At 46.8% G+C, this 18,196-nt stretch overlaps 1 protein-coding gene across 1 annotated transcript in view; it reads right to left on the reverse strand.

Moving 5' to 3' along the window:
- Positions 1-4,739: 4,739 nt before the first annotated feature.
- LOC309621662 (uncharacterized protein) overlaps positions 4,740-18,196 on the reverse strand; it is a gene marked incomplete at both ends in the record, with an annotated part of 130,078 nt that continues 116,621 nt past the window's right edge. Inside the window, 3 exons of the mRNA XM_082409046.1 lie at positions 4,740-6,647; positions 7,994-8,685; positions 11,579-11,694. Coding sequence (XP_082265172.1) covers positions 4,740-6,647; positions 7,994-8,685; positions 11,579-11,694 — 2,716 coding nt within the window. The remainder of the gene's footprint in view (positions 6,648-7,993; positions 8,686-11,578; positions 11,695-18,196) is intronic.

Here is an 18,196-nt window from a genome sequence, read left to right on the forward strand (position 1 = left end):
TTCTTTGCACAGAAGTATATACAGTGTGGCAGTTACTGTAATCTCCTCCGCCTTGCAAACAGCCACTCTAGAATCTTGGACCTCTAGGACTCTCTGTCTTGCATGCTTGGGGGCAAGGCCAAGCAAAATGAAGAGGAGAATAATTAGAGAAAGAGGAGGACGTTGGTGGAGAATTGGGAGCAGGTAAGGTGAAAGGGCACAGGAGAAAAGAGATGCATGTAGACTTTTTGGTTTCTGTGGGAAACAGGTTGACACACTTGGGCCTCATTTGGTATTAACAGAACAGAGAGTTAAAGATCTAAGTAGCTAGATAGTGTGCAGCAACTGCCATGAAGTCTGTACACTGAAGAGAAGAGTCTCACATCTAGTTTTCATTTTGTTTTATGTCATAGTACCTTATTTATAGCATTCACTGGTGTGTTTGTAGAATACAGATGTTTTCAAATGCTCTGGTTTTGTCTACATGGTTATCTCCTTGTCCTGTTTGTAAGGAATCCAACATTGTAAGACATATTGCATGTTTTTCTCTTGACGATTGTTGACCTTGAAGCGTCATGAACTAACTTGAGCTGTTGGATTCTGTGGAGAAACGTTCAAAAGGGTCTGTGAAAAAGGCACTGTGGTGAGTCGCATTATGCACCCGAGCGTAAGGAGCAAGATATCTGCCACCAGCCCAGCTTGGCCTGGATTGCCTCTGTTTTAGTTCCCCTGGTTAGTGCTTTTCTCCCTAACCACTCTTGTGACTGTGATAATGTGAGTAAGGGCGGAGTTGCTAATGATCTATGTGTGAGGTAAGCTGGTTTGAGGGAGGAAATCTATGGACCTAGTCATTTTCCTTGGTGGTAAGCTTTCAGGGGTGCAGAGATGGATCTTCCTGGGGCCTTTTCTGGTCCCAGGAAGATATCGCATAGATGGGACCTCCCAAGACACACATTGAATCTTTAGGCCTGTTTTTCCTATTATGAGGTACGAACGAGTTTCTTCACTGATGGGGATGATGCTTATCTGAGAAGAAATTGTGAAAGGTGGTGTAGTGTAGAGGTGTGGCTTAAGCTTTTAAGTTTTCCTCCAGGTTTTTCCCCTAAGCTTCCTACTTCGGACGGCCTACTTACATGATACTAGTAGGTGATGTCCGGCTAACAACTTCCTAAATATACCTGCAAGCCAGATCAGTGTCTCTTTTCTCTGTATTCCCATGGAAATCAAGAGTCCCGCCGAATTTTCCATCGAAACAGTTGATTTGTGTTGTCTCTAGGAATTCTAAAGGGCGTACCGTTGCTTCCTAACCGGTGTCATTTGGGAGATCCGCCTCTGTACGTTCAAATGATTAATTTTGAGACTTTGCTCATGTGTGCAGTAAACCCTTGAATTCCCTAAGACCTTCCTTTCCTCCATCTCCTACCCCATTAAGCCCGCTTCAGTTCATCTCCTGAATTTCTTTGGAATCTGTCAGCCAGCTCTTCCTCAACTTCCTAATACTGAACTTGCCTGTCTGTTGCGATTAGGTCCTAACTGGTGTCCATATATCTTGTTTCCTTCCAATCCACTCTTCACACAAGAAACCTTCAAAGCAAGTTGGAACGTTGCTCATAAACATCGCTCACAAGCATTGTTTTGAGAATAGAAAACACACTGTTGGCCTTTAAGACTCTGCGTGGTCTAGAATCCTCTCTGCTTCTCTAGCCCCATCTTGTGCCACTTTTGCCCTCACTTTCTATGCTTCAGATACACTGAATTAACCTTAGTTCTCACTCATCTGACAGAAGTCAGTTCAGATACTATTTTTCACTGTGATTCCTAGCATTAAGGAATTTGATTATCAGGTTTTGTATGAGGACTATTTCATCAGGGGTACAGAAGTTCTGGCCATCTCTGGTTTTGGATATCCCTTATTTGTTGAGACCTTTGCGTTGTTTGGTTGCCTTTTGTCTGTTTTCCAGATGGGAAAACAGGAACAAGGGAAGTATAGGTTATTACTAGGTGGGGTTGAACAAGTGGAGCAGCAAACTGCAAAGCAGAAAGAAGAGGGACGTACTATAGAGGGATATGACTTCCATTCTCAAGGCGCCTGCATCCTGTGCAGGGAGACAGCCTAACATAAAATGTGCCTAACAACAAATATATTGACTTCTTACTAAAAATCTCCAGTTCATAGAACCGAGGGGTTTGTACCTTCTCCTTTAAAAGTGATAGTCCTGGGACTTCCCCGGTGGTCCCGTGGTGAAGACTCTGCGCTTCCAACGCAGCAGGCGTGGGTTCAATCCCTGGTTGGGGAGCTAAGATCCCACATGCTGCGCAGCCAAAGAAATTTTTGTCGAACGTTATACTCCTGTATTGTTGGCTTTAGTGGTTTAGATTTTGTTGTACTGTTAAGAAGATTTCAGTTTATTTACCGGGAACAAACAACACATAATGTAAAAATAGTTTCCCAGAAACGATTTCCATCATTCTCTTCCTCCCTTTCTCCCGCAGACTGGTGTTTCACCTTGACAAGTTCTCTGTCATTCCATAGGAAAGCTGTCTGGCTTGGAGGTTGCAATCCCAGGGAATTTTTCATCAGCGGGGAAGTCTCCATCACTACAGAGGAATCAAGGGAGAAGTCAGTCCCTGGTAAGTGAGATGCTCCCCCTAAACACCAACACAGCAGTCGTGTACCTTTCAAGGGGTTCAGGGGCAAGATGGGCAAGGCATTTCTACTAACTCTTCTTAAGGATCACGGACAGTGCCCTATGCTACGAGGTAAGCGGTGACTGCTGTAGTTCTTACTGGTGATCCTTTCCTGTCACTGATTCTCGGCCTTCTTTGTATTTCATAGGACTGTTGTCAGTCCAATACAAAATGAGTCTTATTTTTAAAAACCTGAAATGTTTTACAGAGCCTAGCATTCTCATATAGGGTCCTTTCCATTCTCCCCACTTTCCCGAGAGGCCAAGAACACTTCACACCATGAACTAGGAGAGGGGGTAGAGCCCTTTCTGATGAAATACATCAACAAAGACAGAGCCTTAGCCTGCTTGCTCTCTGGACAGGATCTCGGACCACAAGGTCTTCAATCCTGGTATAAATGAAGGAAGTGAGGACAGTTCAACTGGCACTCTGATAACAAGAGTTCGGAAACACCTTCCAAAGAGACTATAGCAGTAGATGAGGGAAGGGAGTGCTACAGTGTGGCAGTACAGGGGGAATGATCGGCTACAGCAGTGAAAAGTGTGGTACCGATTGGTGTGCTCTCGGGGTTCTTGTACATGTAGCATAGATGACCTCTACAGTGGCCCTCCCACCTTCCCACCTGCATTAGGTGTTGTTTTTTTTTGTAATTTATGTTTATGTATTTATTTACTGTTTGAACTTATTTATTCTACGTATTTATTTTTTTGGCTGCACTGGGTCTCTCATTGCTGTGCACGGGCTTTCTCTAGTTGGCGGCTAGCGGGGGCTACTCTCGGTTGCGGTGTGCGGGCATCTCATCGCGGTGGCTTCTCTTGTTGCGGAGCATGGGCTGTAGGCACGTGGGCTTCGGTAGTTGAGGCTCACGGGCTCTAGAATGCAGGCTCCGTCGTCGTGGCACATGCGCTTAGTTGCTGCACGGCATGTGGGATCTTCGCAGACCAGGGCTCGAACCCGTGTCCCCTGCATTGGCAGGCGCCACCAGGGAAGCCCTAGGTGTTCTCATATAGAGTCTAAAAACAGAGAGCACTGAGAGAAGGTAGTGGTTATTAAAGGCTCAGGATCTAAATTCTACCTGTCTCTACACCCCTTCCCAGCTGTCGATTTGACCCCATTTTTGAATGCTGACCTCATTGTTCAACTTTTCTCTGCCGTCTGTATACTCACCTTGAAAACTTGTTTCTGTGATGCGTTGAGCAGACACAGGGTGGCAGACTGCAGAGGTGGAAGCTGGTGGTCGGATATTTGTGGGCTGAATCTCCTTCAGTCCCATTCCCATTTCTGGTTGCCCAGAGGCCCTACTTCCTGTGTGTGACGCCGAGCCGTAGGATTGCGGGCAGGAGCCAAGTTCTCCATACAGTAAAGACCCCAGTGTGCCTTGGTTACAGTAATATACCTGGCTTCCTTCCTGGCAGGGAAGTGACAGGCGGCTATGCCCCTGCTTTGTTCGTGGGCCTCCTGATCCAGCAGTTCCCTTGGCTCTGCCCCTGTCGTCAGCTGCCCCTAGGATAACTCTGAGCCCTAGCCACTTCTCTGGTAGATTTCCCTATTCCCCCACTACAGTCACACCTGAATAAGGCAACTCAGACCTTTCAGAGATGTGTCCTGAACCTCTTGTTTTCTGAAATACCTATCTGGTGGTTGTGAGACTTAAGGCCAGCGTCCCCGAGAGACTTTTTCTATTTCTCCTAGTAAACCTAGACTCATCTTCTGTCACCTTCAACTCTACTCCAATTGTGTTCTTTCAACCCAGACCTCTGACCCTGCTTTTTACTTCTGCCATTTCATCCTCGCTCCTGCTTCCTTTCCTAAATCCATACGTCTCTTTTGGCCTTCCTAGCCCTGGGCCAAGTTCCTTCCTCTTTGCTCAGTTTTTACCCCTTTCCTTCATTCTCCCATCCAACTTTCAGTCCTTCCTTTCTCACGCCCCAGTTAGCAGCATCTGAAAATTCGAAAGGTTTGTTACTCGTCTATTAATTGTATTCCATTTACTTATTCAGTTCTATACCTGTCTTACCTGTGTATGGAAGAACAGCTGGTAGCCAAGGTGGCACCAAGAATCCTAGCAGCTCTCACTTGACGTATCCGTAGTAGTCGGCAATTTCCATTTCGTTTTCCCTCTCGGTGAAAAATTGCAGCTTGCCCGAAGAGGTGTATCTGGCAGCATTCTCCCGTTGTTGTTGAGCCCGCCTCTTCATGGCCTCTCGCTCTGGCCTCTGCTCTTGTTCGATGGGCTTTGACATGACTGGCTCAGGCACGTTGGGTTCCCTCCATGGAACTCGTTGCTTGCTGAAGTCTTGGAGTAGAAAGTGGGTTTGGAGCTTGGGTGGGGACTGGCGCTTATTCACAGCAGGGGGAACAGGCTCCCGCTGGAGAGGAGCGCCAGATGAAGTTTTGGAGGGTGCAGGCCTAGGAGCAGCAGACTGAGGGACACGAGGCTGGGTATGGTTGGGCCAAGCCGGTTGGGTTGGGTTGGTCACAGTTGGCTGAGCTGGTTTGGCGGGGCCTGGCAAAGAGGCAGGAGCTGGCTGGGATGAATTGGCTGCAGCAGGTTGAGCTGAGTCAGTAGAACCAGGCTGGGCACGGTAAGCCCCAGCAGGCCGATGTGAGGCCAGAGACTGTGGCCTCCGAGGAGCGGGTCGAGCTTGAGGCTTGTCCCAGGCAGAAAAAGGCAGAGGTATCAACTTGACCTTCCCAGGAGGAGGCCGCTCATACTGGGCTGGAGACGGACACTCTGTTTCAGCACTGCTGTCTGGTTTCTGGGCTTGGACTTGCGTTTTCTCAGGACCCTTCCCCTCACGTGGGGTATGCCGCCATGGCTGGATAGCTGGGGGTGGCTGGGGGTCTTTGGGGTTGCTTGACTTTCCCAAGAGCCGACAGGAAGAGAGCCCAGTTTTCGTCTCATTCTTCTTCCCCAGCGCATGAAGAACCTTCACAGACTCCAGCATGCGCACGCCAAGGGAGGTTCGAGGCTTTTGAAAGCTCTGTTGGAGAAGCTCAGTTTGGTGTTCCTTTCGCTTCGTGTGGGGGATTGCTGGCTTCTCTTCTGCCTTGACTTTGTTCCCTGACTGCTTGTTCTCCTCAGCCTTGTTTCTCCCTCTGGTCCTTTTGGTCTTTTCCTGCCCGTGGCTCTTAGTTTTGCTGATCTTTCTGGATGCAGCTTTCTGAGGTTTGCCTTGAGAGTGCTTGGCCGTGTTCACAGGAGCCCTGTCACTGACTGCAGCGTGGCATATAACCACTTCTCCCCCTAACAGGCACTCTGGATTCTTTGGCTGGATTTTGGCCTTGGGAGCGCCACTGATAGGCTCAGAGGCTTTCTGTTTGTTCTTCCTGGGTTGATCAGAGGGAACCTTTATGACACTTGGCTTTTCCTGCACCTGATTCACCTTAATGGCTCTGGTGTCTTTAGCTTTGATCACGTTGGGACCTTGGGATTGATCAAGATCTTTCAAAGGATTAAAGAGCTGGGGAAGGTGAATATCCTCCGCCAGTGTAGTAATGTCTGCAAGACCACTGCTAGGTTCAATCCCATTTTCAAGTGTCCCTAGGTCCTGACGACTCCGGCTGTTCTCTCCCAGATCAGCATTTTCAGAACCAGGCTGCTCCTCTTGGCTGAGGGGATCGGTGCAGGCCAGCGGCTGGTGAATATCAGGGATTCCTAAAGGGAGTAGTGGAGGATCTTGGTTCTCTGTTGGGATCTGGTAGGCATCCAGAGGCTTTGAAAGCTTGGTTTTGATATCATCCACGTGCTTACTCTCTATTTGTCCCTGGCTTGGAGCTGGAGGCAGGGCCAGGAGACGCCTGGCACTCTGGACTGGAGCTGTCACTGAAATGTCCCCAAGTTCAGATGGTGGGTTACTCTCAAGTATGTGGCTGTTTCTGCTACTGCAGGACTTGGGGAGTTCTTGACTTTGTGTCACACAAAACGTCTGGCTTGGAGGTTGCAATCCCAGGGAATTTTTCATCACCAGGGGGGAGGTCTCCATCCCTACAAAGGGATCAAGGGAGAAGTCAGTCCCTGGTAAGTGAGATGCTCCCCCTAAACACCAACACAGCAGTCGTGTACCTTTCAAGGGGTTCAGGGGCAAGCTGGGCAAGGCATTTCTACTAACTCTTCTTAAGGATCACGGACAGTGCCCTATGCTACGAGGTAAGCGGTGACTGTTGTAATTCTTACTGGTGAGCCTTTCCTGTCGCTGATTCTCGGCTCGCTTTGTATTTCATAGGACTGTTTATAAGTCCAATACAAAATGAGTCTTATTTTTAAAAACCTGAAATGTTTTACAAAGCCTAGCATTCTCATATAGGGTCCTTTCCATTCTCCCCACTTTCCCGAGAGGCCAAGAACACGTCACACCATGAACTAGGAGAGGGGGTAGAGCCCTTGCTGATGAAATACATCAACAAAGACAGAGTCTTAGCCTGCTTGCTCTCTGGACAGGATCTCGGACCACAAGGTCTTCAATCCTGGTATAAATGAAGGAAGTGAGGACAGTTCAACTGGCACTCTCATAACAAGAGTTCTGAAACACCTTCCGAAGAGACTATAGCAGTAGATGAGGGAAGGGAGTGCTACAGTGTGGCAGTACAGGGGGAACGATCGGCTACAGCAGTGAAAAGTGTGGTACCGATTGGTGTGCTCTCGGGGTTCTTGTACATGTAGCATAGATGACCTCTACAGTGGCCCTCCCACCTTCCCACCTGCATTAGGTGTTCTTTTTTTTGTAATTTATGTTTATGTATTTATTTACTGTTTGAACTTATTTATTCTACGTATTTATTTTTTTGGCTGCACTGGGTCTCTCATTGCTGTGCACGGGCTTTCTCTAGTTGGCGGCTAGCGGGGGCTACTCTTGGTTGCGGTGTGCGGGCTTCTCATCGCGGTGGCTTCTCTTTGTTGCGGAGCATGGGCTGTAGGCACGTGGGCTTCGGTAGTTGAGGCTCACGGGCTCTAGAATGCAGGCTCCGTCGTTGTGGCACATGCGCTTAGTTGCTGCACGGCATGTGGGATCTTCGCAGACCAGGGCTCGAACCCGTGTCCCCCGCATTGCATTGGCAGGCGGATTCTTAACCACGGCGCCACCAGGGAAGCCCTAGGTGTTCTCATAGAGAGTCTAAAAACAGAGGGCACTGAGCGAAGGTAGTGGTTATTAAAGGCTCAGGATCTAAATTCTACCTGCCTCTACACCCCTTCCCAGCTGTCGATTTGACCCCATTTTTGAGTGCCGACCTCATTCTTCAACTTTCTCTGGCGTTTGTTATACTCACCTTGAAAACTTGTTTCTGTGATGCGTTGAGCAGACACAGGGTGGCAGACTGCAGAGGTGGAAGCTGGTGGTCGGATATTTGTGGGCTGAATCTCCTTCAGTCCCATTCCCATTTCTGGTTGCCCAGAGGCCCGACTTCCTGTGTATGACGCCGAGCCGTAGGATTGCGGGCAGGAGCCAAGTTCTCCATACAGTAAAGACCCCAGTGTGCCTTGGTTATAGTAATATACCTGGCTTCCTTCCTGGCAGGGAAGTGGCAGGCGGCTCTGCCCCTGATTTGGAATCTGAGATGGTGTTCCCTGAGCAAGGCTGGCAGAAAGCGATGGATGTAGAGGGACCATGTTCTTGGCGTCTGAAGTTTTATCATCCTGGGCTGCCAGAAACATGGAGGAGGCAGCTGTGTGGCGGTCAGTGAGTGCCAGAGTAAAGTCTCCGAGTGAAGAAGAATTCTTTTCAGTGCTTGCTGTGATGTCCCACTCAAGAACACCTGGATAGGAAGCAGCTGAAGTGGAGATCTGGCTGTGGTCAGTAACTCCAGATAACATAGTCGTGCTAGAATGTTGGTAAAGGTAGGCACTACCCATGAGTGTCTGGAAAGGGGTACCAGTAGCCGATGCCGAACTGACGGCAGGGGCAGAGACTCTGGAGAAGTTGCAGACACTTCGTGTTAGGGAAGTTGCATTGCTCACCACAGGAGGAGAATGCTGCAGAGAATTTAGAGTTCCAAGTAGAGATGGATGTTGGAAATTTTCTGTAAGAACAAGAGGGTCATGAAAAACTCAGGGAGGTTGAGAAATTCTCACTACGTTTGAGGAACGGCATCATCTGAAGGTTCTTGCTATCAGGACACCTCTACTATCACTACTTCCTGAGAAACCCAAAATCAGACAGTTAATGATGGCTGTAAGGACTGAGCAGTTTTCCACTCTTCTCTATTAACTGCCTGTGCTCCCATCTTGGGCACAGACGGGCAGAAGAGCCAAGTGGTGTGGTTCAGAGATTGTTCTCTAGGCTGGAAGCAACCTTCTCCCTGCCCTGTCTTTCCCTTCAGCCTGCACTCGTATTGACTTCTATGCTATTTCCTAGACTGGAAGCATTTTAGAACTAGGAGGCCCTTAGAGAACTTCGATGTTCTCAGTCTCATTTCGTGAGTAAGGAAACTGAGGCTCAGAGAGGTCGGGTTGACTTGTTCAAGTTCTCTCATTATGTTAGTATCATTACCAGGTTTCAGAACCTAAGTATCCTGACTTCCTTGCCAGGACTCCACTCTGAGCATGATACTGCCAGAAAGCAGGAGAAATAGAACTTATAATATAGGCATTTTTTTTGTCCATTAGAAAACAGTACGGCTATTACCATTGTCGTCTTCAGTGTCTCCCTTTGCTTGTGCAGTTCCCACGCTATTACCTAGAGGTGACGTACAGCTCAGTCCAACTGGTGAATTGAAAGAGTCATTTTTGCCCTCTTCAAGCCCGGTTTCTCATCCTACCTCAAAATGATTACCCGAAAGTGGATTTCTTAAGTGCTTTTGGAAAGGGAAAAGTTATCTGATTACTTCAGATTCCTCACCTATAAAGTGGTTATAACACCACCACCAATAATAATAGCAGTAATAATTAATAGATGAATAAGCTGATCTATTGCGTATGATTTATATGGAGGAAGATACAATAAGTTCTAGAAAGACAAAGAAAAATCATGACAAGCATATTACGTTAACGAAAAAGAAATCCATAGATATTAATGAAAACTGGGGTATGTGGCAAGTATCGAAGCCTAATGAATTTACTAACAAATGGCATTCTGTACCATCCATGCAATATTATGAAAGTGAATTTTGCCCACTCTATTTTAGTGAATACTATTAACCAGAAGACACGATGGAGGTGATAGAGGTGAATGAATTCCTAGCCAATGCATACAGACAGAGAAGGTATGTCAGTAAAAAATGCATAACAAGCAACAGAATGCAATAAATGTGCATGTATAGGTAGCCACAACACATATAGACAAGTATTTCAATGAAAACCGGTACGAAGCAGACAGCAAAATAATAAGTGTAAAAGAGTTTCATTATTGTGCTCCTTCATATTTTTACCCAGCAAGTAAGAGGTATTAAGCCTAGGAGAAATATATATTTCAATGAATATAGCTTATATAATAAGCAGAAAGGAAGCTTAAAATGTATCAGGAAGGTTTTTGGATTTATCCTAGAACTTAGATTAGAATCATCTTCAGCATCCAAGAAGATGGCATCCCAAAACCTCAAAAAACCATCATGCCTAGAATCCAATTAAAAAAGATTTTCAAATGTAAGAAAATCCACAGGACTCCACAATATGGTTTTCGATAAACGTGGATGTTTGTTTGTTTTGTTTCTTTGGCCGCGCCGCGTGGCCCTGGCCGTGAAAGCACCGAGTCCTAAGCACTGGACCGCCAGGGAATTCCCTAAGTGGGGGGGGGAATTAGAGATGTGGGGCTTGACTTTTTCTTCTTCTTCTTCGGTAGCTAAGCTCTACAAGCGAACGATGGCTGTTGATCAATGTGCTCTCTGTGTTAGGAAGGAAATAACTGTAAAAATGAAAAGCAGCCTTGCCTTAGAACCTACATATCACACCAAGGAAAATAGTCCTTCTGATTCAATTTAGAAGATATCACTTAAAATGTTGAATTGGTGAAATGTCTACCTAGTTTAAAAATTAGAAAGAATAAAACACTGAAAAGCAGCCCCCTAGATAACCACTGTGGTTGCTTGTTTATAGGAGCCATCATTTCTAAAACGTATTTCTAAAATGTTTATATTCAAAACTGTCAAGTGGCCAACTGTATTCAGAGAGGCAATAAAAGAAAGAAAACGGAGTATGACTTTTCTGATAAGCTGCCTTTCCCGGTGATCCCCTGTTCTGGCCTTACTTTCCTTCTTAAGTCTGTTAATGTAAGGGTTTGCTACCATCAACTTGGTTTTGCCCTGCTCTGAGCAGGTTTCCCTCTGTGCTGTTTCTGCTTTAATTGAAAATCTTTGGTTCCCATCAGCATTCCATTGCAAACTCCGTTTTTCTTGAGAGCTCCTCTATGCTTTCCCTCTTCATTCTTACATTTTCTCCCATCTCTTGGTGCCTGTTGGCCTGTGCTAATGAAAACCATCCTAAACTTCCTTACGCTCGACTCTGTGCCTCCCTGTAGAGCCCAGTACTCTCCATCCTCTCTCCCTATTCTCTCTTTTCAACTAGTCGAAATCCTAGTGGAGGGAGACCATTAGAGATGAAACATCTTGGTATATATTGCTAGTTTTCTATGTCCCCTGGCTTTTCTATGTTTCTGTTGAAACACTCTTGAGAAGTGTCTGATTTCGTTTTCTACATGGGTACCCTTTAAGGCTCAATACTGGAAAAGAAGGGGATCAGAGTGATCAACCCAATGTGGTATCCTAACGTAACAGTTAAGGAAAGCAACAGGCTTTGTGAGACAGCCAGTGATTTGTCCAAAGTCACACAGATAGTAAACGTCAAAGTCAAAAGTGAAATTAGGTCTCCAGACTTGTAGTTCAATACTTTCCCTCATTATTCCATGCTATTTTGAATCTCCTACTCAATTTAGGGGCAAAAGAAATCGAACGCAAAACTTTCCAAAGTTTCTTTTCTTACCTGACATGGTCAGAGAAGAGGAAGCATCCACTGCAGGTACAAGGGATGAGGAGACAACACTAGAGGATGTCTGAGTGGCTGCAGCTGAACGGCGCACGTGTCCAGTACAGAGGTCACTGGTTACTGGTCCAAACAGCTCCACGGAAACCCCAAGGCTCTACCAAGTGGTAGTAGGTTTGGGAGGAGAGTGATGTCACAAAGCAGGCAGTTGAAAGGTATGAGAGAGCCAATAGGGAGGTCCGATCCCCAACAGGAAGGCGGGCTTGGGTGAAGAGAGTGTAGGAGAGCTAAAACAACACCTGAGTTTCTGAGCTTTGGGGAGGAGGAAATCCTAGAAGACAGATTTACCTCCCCCAGGCTCTTCCATTAGGGAAATCATTGCCACATTTCTTACAGACGTTCATTAATACACTGAACTAAGAGTTACTTATATTCTACAGAGTATTCTATTTTATGTATCATATACTTAGAGCTATATAGATCTTCTTTAATTAATAATCCTTAGGAAGGAAAGAGCCATCTAGTTTGAACTATTACAGTTGTTCTGAAATCAGATGTGTCTAATGAGTGAACTGATAGCAGCTTTTAAGGAGCCAAAGTAGGGATTAAGAAGCTCTCTTTGTAACTTGGTTCAAAAGTAAGGTGAAGTTTCTTGAGTGTACCTTGTGGAGAATGTTGTGGTCCAAGGCTCTTCTCTTTTAGTTTCTTCTCCTTGACTCCTACCTTCCTTGGGCTGGGCTAGGCTGGGGGCCAGGTTGGACTTGCGACTTAACATTTCTCTTCCGCTTTCTCTTTTTTTTTTTTCTTCCATTATGGGCATTGCTTCGAGGACAAGCCTTGATCTTGCATTGGACGTTACTTCCTGTCAACTTCCAGCAGCAGGAGTCTTCTTTTCAGTGCTTGATGCTTCACGAAATAGACTCTGCCCGTTGGCAGCAAATACCAGAGAGCTAGGAGACAGAGCTGGTTGCAGACCTTTCCTCTTCCAGCCTTTGGTTGCAATTGTTTGGCCCATAATTTGCTAGCTCTAGTTCCTTGGGCCACACAGGTATCCTGCCATCTCCAGCTCTTGTTATATGTGAGAGACATTCTGAACACTGTCCCTTTTTCTTTGCACAGAAGTATATACAGTGTGGCAGTTACTGTAATCTCCTCCGCCTTGCAAACAGCCACTCTAGAATCTTGGACCTCTAGGACTCTCTGTCTTGCATGCTTGGGGGCAAGGCCAAGCAAAATGAAGAGGAGAATAATTAGAGAAAGAGGAGGACGTTGGTGGAGAATTGGGAGCAGGTAAGGTGAAAGGGCACAGGAGAAAAGAGATGCATGTAGACTTTTTGGTTTCTGTGGGAAACAGGTTGACACACTTGGGCCTCATTTGGTATTAACAGAACAGAGAGTTAAAGATCTAAGTAGCTAGATAGTGTGCAGCAACTGCCATGAAGTCTGTACACTGAAGAGAAGAGTCTCACATCTAGTTTTCATTTTGTTTTATGTCATAGTACCTTATTTATAGCATTCACTGGTGTGTTTGTAGAATACAGATGTTTTCAAATGCTCTGGTTTTGTCTACATGGTTATCTCCTTGTCCTGTTTGTAAGGAATCCAACATTGTAAGACATATTGCATGTTTTTCTCTTGACGATTGTTGACCTTGAAGCGTCATGAACTAACTTGAGCTGTTGGATTCTGTGGAGAAACGTTCAAAAGGGTCTGTGAAAAAGGCACTGTGGTGAGTCGCATTATGCACCCGAGCGTAAGGAGCAAGATATCTGCCACCAGCCCAGCTTGGCCTGGATTGCCTCTGTTTTAGTTCCCCTGGTTAGTGCTTTTCTCCCTAACCACTCTTGTGACTGTGATAATGTGAGTAAGGGCGGAGTTGCTAATGATCTATGTGTGAGGTAAGCTGGTTTGAGGGAGGAAATCTATGGACCTAGTCATTTTCCTTGGTGGTAAGCTTTCAGGGGTGCAGAGATGGATCTTCCTGGGGCCTTTTCTGGTCCCAGGAAGATATCGCATAGATGGGACCTCCCAAGACACACATTGAATCTTTAGGCCTGTTTTTCCTATTATGAGGTACGAACGAGTTTCTTCACTGATGGGGATGATGCTTATCTGAGAAGAAATTGTGAAAGGTGGTGTAGTGTAGAGGTGTGGCTTAAGCTTTTAAGTTTTCCTCCAGGTTTTTCCCCTAAGCTTCCTACTTCGGACGGCCTACTTACATGATACTAGTAGGTGATGTCCGGCTAACAACTTCCTAAATATACCTGCAAGCCAGATCAGTGTCTCTTTTCTCTGTATTCCCATGGAAATCAAGAGTCCCGCCGAATTTTCCATCGAAACAGTTGATTTGTGTTGTCTCTAGGAATTCTAAAGGGCGTACCGTTGCTTCCTAACCGGTGTCATTTGGGAGATCCGCCTCTGTACGTTCAAATGATTAATTTTGAGACTTTGCTCATGTGTGCAGTAAACCCTTGAATTCCCTAAGACCTTCCTTTCCTCCATCTCCTACCCCATTAAGCCCGCTTCAGTTCATCTCCTGAATTTCTTTGGAATCTGTCAGCCAGCTCTTCCTCAACTTCCTAATACTGAACTTGCCTGTCTGTTGCGATTAGGTCCTAACTGGTGTCCATATATCTTGTTTCCTTCCAATCCACTCTTCACACAAGAAACCTTCAAAGCAAGTTGGAACGTTGCTCATAAACATCGCTCACAAGCATTGTTTTGAGAATAGAAAACACACTGTTGGCCTTTAAGACTCTGCGTGGTCTAGAATCCTCTCTGCTTCTCTAGCCCCATCTTGTGCCACTTTTGCCCTCACTTTCTATGCTTCAGATACACTGAATTAACCTTAGTTCTCACTCATCTGACAGAAGTCAGTTCAGATACTATTTTTCACTGTGATTCCTAGCATTAAGGAATTTGATTATCAGGTTTTGTATGAGGACTATTTCATCAGGGGTACAGAAGTTCTGGCCATCTCTGGTTTTGGATATCCCTTATTTGTTGAGACCTTTGCGTTGTTTGGTTGCCTTTTGTCTGTTTTCCAGATGGGAAAACAGGAACAAGGGAAGTATAGGTTATTACTAGGTGGGGTTGAACAAGTGGAGCAGCAAACTGCAAAGCAGAAAGAAGAGGGACGTACTATAGAGGGATATGACTTCCATTCTCAAGGCGCCTGCATCCTGTGCAGGGAGACAGCCTAACATAAAATGTGCCTAACAACAAATATATTGACTTCTTACTAAAAATCTCCAGTTCATAGAACCGAGGGGTTTGTACCTTCTCCTTTAAAAGTGATAGTCCTGGGACTTCCCCGGTGGTCCCGTGGTGAAGACTCTGCGCTTCCAACGCAGCAGGCGTGGGTTCAATCCCTGGTTGGGGAGCTAAGATCCCACATGCTGCGCAGCCAAAGAAATTTTTGTCGAACGTTATACTCCTGTATTGTTGGCTTTAGTGGTTTAGATTTTGTTGTACTGTTAAGAAGATTTCAGTTTATTTACCGGGAACAAACAACACATAATGTAAAAATAGTTTCCCAGAAACGATTTCCATCATTCTCTTCCTCCCTTTCTCCCGCAGACTGGTGTTTCACCTTGACAAGTTCTCTGTCATTCCATAGGAAAGCTGTCTGGCTTGGAGGTTGCAATCCCAGGGAATTTTTCATCAGCGGGGAAGTCTCCATCACTACAGAGGAATCAAGGGAGAAGTCAGTCCCTGGTAAGTGAGATGCTCCCCCTAAACACCAACACAGCAGTCGTGTACCTTTCAAGGGGTTCAGGGGCAAGATGGGCAAGGCATTTCTACTAACTCTTCTTAAGGATCACGGACAGTGCCCTATGCTACGAGGTAAGCGGTGACTGCTGTAGTTCTTACTGGTGATCCTTTCCTGTCACTGATTCTCGGCCTTCTTTGTATTTCATAGGACTGTTGTCAGTCCAATACAAAATGAGTCTTATTTTTAAAAACCTGAAATGTTTTACAGAGCCTAGCATTCTCATATAGGGTCCTTTCCATTCTCCCCACTTTCCCGAGAGGCCAAGAACACTTCACACCATGAACTAGGAGAGGGGGTAGAGCCCTTTCTGATGAAATACATCAACAAAGACAGAGCCTTAGCCTGCTTGCTCTCTGGACAGGATCTCGGACCACAAGGTCTTCAATCCTGGTATAAATGAAGGAAGTGAGGACAGTTCAACTGGCACTCTGATAACAAGAGTTCGGAAACACCTTCCAAAGAGACTATAGCAGTAGATGAGGGAAGGGAGTGCTACAGTGTGGCAGTACAGGGGGAATGATCGGCTACAGCAGTGAAAAGTGTGGTACCGATTGGTGTGCTCTCGGGGTTCTTGTACATGTAGCATAGATGACCTCTACAGTGGCCCTCCCACCTTCCCACCTGCATTAGGTGTTGTTTTTTTTTGTAATTTATGTTTATGTATTTATTTACTGTTTGAACTTATTTATTCTACGTATTTATTTTTTTGGCTGCACTGGGTCTCTCATTGCTGTGCACGGGCTTTCTCTAGTTGGCGGCTAGCGGGGGCTACTCTCGGTTGCGGTGTGCGGGCATCTCATCGCGGTGGCTTCTCTTGTTGCGGAGCATGGGCTGTAGGCACGTGGGCTTCGGTAGTTGAGGCTCACGGGCTCTAGAATGCAGGCTCCGTCGTCGTGGCACATGCGCTTAGTTGCTGCACGGCATGTGGGATCTTCGCAGACCAGGGCTCGAACCCGTGTCCCCTGCATTGGCAGGCGCCACCAGGGAAGCCCTAGGTGTTCTCATATAGAGTCTAAAAACAGAGAGCACTGAGAGAAGGTAGTGGTTATTAAAGGCTCAGGATCTAAATTCTACCTGTCTCTACACCCCTTCCCAGCTGTCGATTTGACCCCATTTTTGAATGCTGACCTCATTGTTCAACTTTTCTCTGCCGTCTGTATACTCACCTTGAAAACTTGTTTCTGTGATGCGTTGAGCAGACACAGGGTGGCAGACTGCAGAGGTGGAAGCTGGTGGTCGGATATTTGTGGGCTGAATCTCCTTCAGTCCCATTCCCATTTCTGGTTGCCCAGAGGCCCTACTTCCTGTGTGTGACGCCGAGCCGTAGGATTGCGGGCAGGAGCCAAGTTCTCCATACAGTAAAGACCCCAGTGTGCCTTGGTTACAGTAATATACCTGGCTTCCTTCCTGGCAGGGAAGTGACAGGCGGCTATGCCCCTGCTTTGTTCGTGGGCCTCCTGATCCAGCAGTTCCCTTGGCTCTGCCCCTGTCGTCAGCTGCCCCTAGGATAACTCTGAGCCCTAGCCACTTCTCTGGTAGATTTCCCTATTCCCCCACTACAGTCACACCTGAATAAGGCAACTCAGACCTTTCAGAGATGTGTCCTGAACCTCTTGTTTTCTGAAATACCTATCTGGTGGTTGTGAGACTTAAGGCCAGCGTCCCCGAGAGACTTTTTCTATTTCTCCTAGTAAACCTAGACTCATCTTCTGTCACCTTCAACTCTACTCCAATTGTGTTCTTTCAACCCAGACCTCTGACCCTGCTTTTTACTTCTGCCATTTCATCCTCGCTCCTGCTTCCTTTCCTAAATCCATACGTCTCTTTTGGCCTTCCTAGCCCTGGGCCAAGTTCCTTCCTCTTTGCTCAGTTTTTACCCCTTTCCTTCATTCTCCCATCCAACTTTCAGTCCTTCCTTTCTCACGCCCCAGTTAGCAGCATCTGAAAATTCGAAAGGTTTGTTACTCGTCTATTAATTGTATTCCATTTACTTATTCAGTTCTATACCTGTCTTACCTGTGTATGGAAGAACAGCTGGTAGCCAAGGTGGCACCAAGAATCCTAGCAGCTCTCACTTGACGTATCCGTAGTAGTCGGCAATTTCCATTTCGTTTTCCCTCTCGGTGAAAAATTGCAGCTTGCCCGAAGAGGTGTATCTGGCAGCATTCTCCCGTTGTTGTTGAGCCCGCCTCTTCATGGCCTCTCGCTCTGGCCTCTGCTCTTGTTCGATGGGCTTTGACATGACTGGCTCAGGCACGTTGGGTTCCCTCCATGGAACTCGTTGCTTGCTGAAGTCTTGGAGTAGAAAGTGGGTTTGGAGCTTGGGTGGGGACTGGCGCTTATTCACAGCAGGGGGAACAGGCTCCCGCTGGAGAGGAGCGCCAGATGAAGTTTTGGAGGGTGCAGGCCTAGGAGCAGCAGACTGAGGGACACGAGGCTGGGTATGGTTGGGCCAAGCCGGTTGGGTTGGGTTGGTCACAGTTGGCTGAGCTGGTTTGGCGGGGCCTGGCAAAGAGGCAGGAGCTGGCTGGGATGAATTGGCTGCAGCAGGTTGAGCTGAGTCAGTAGAACCAGGCTGGGCACGGTAAGCCCCAGCAGGCCGATGTGAGGCCAGAGACTGTGGCCTCCGAGGAGCGGGTCGAGCTTGAGGCTTGTCCCAGGCAGAAAAAGGCAGAGGTATCAACTTGACCTTCCCAGGAGGAGGCCGCTCATACTGGGCTGGAGACGGACACTCTGTTTCAGCACTGCTGTCTGGTTTCTGGGCTTGGACTTGCGTTTTCTCAGGACCCTTCCCCTCACGTGGGGTATGCCGCCATGGCTGGATAGCTGGGGGTGGCTGGGGG

This window comes from Balaenoptera borealis, assembly GCF_965194805.1.
Source record: "Balaenoptera borealis genome assembly, contig: HAP1_SCAFFOLD_794, whole genome shotgun sequence".
NCBI classification, from domain to species: domain Eukaryota; kingdom Metazoa; phylum Chordata; class Mammalia; order Artiodactyla; family Balaenopteridae; genus Balaenoptera; species Balaenoptera borealis.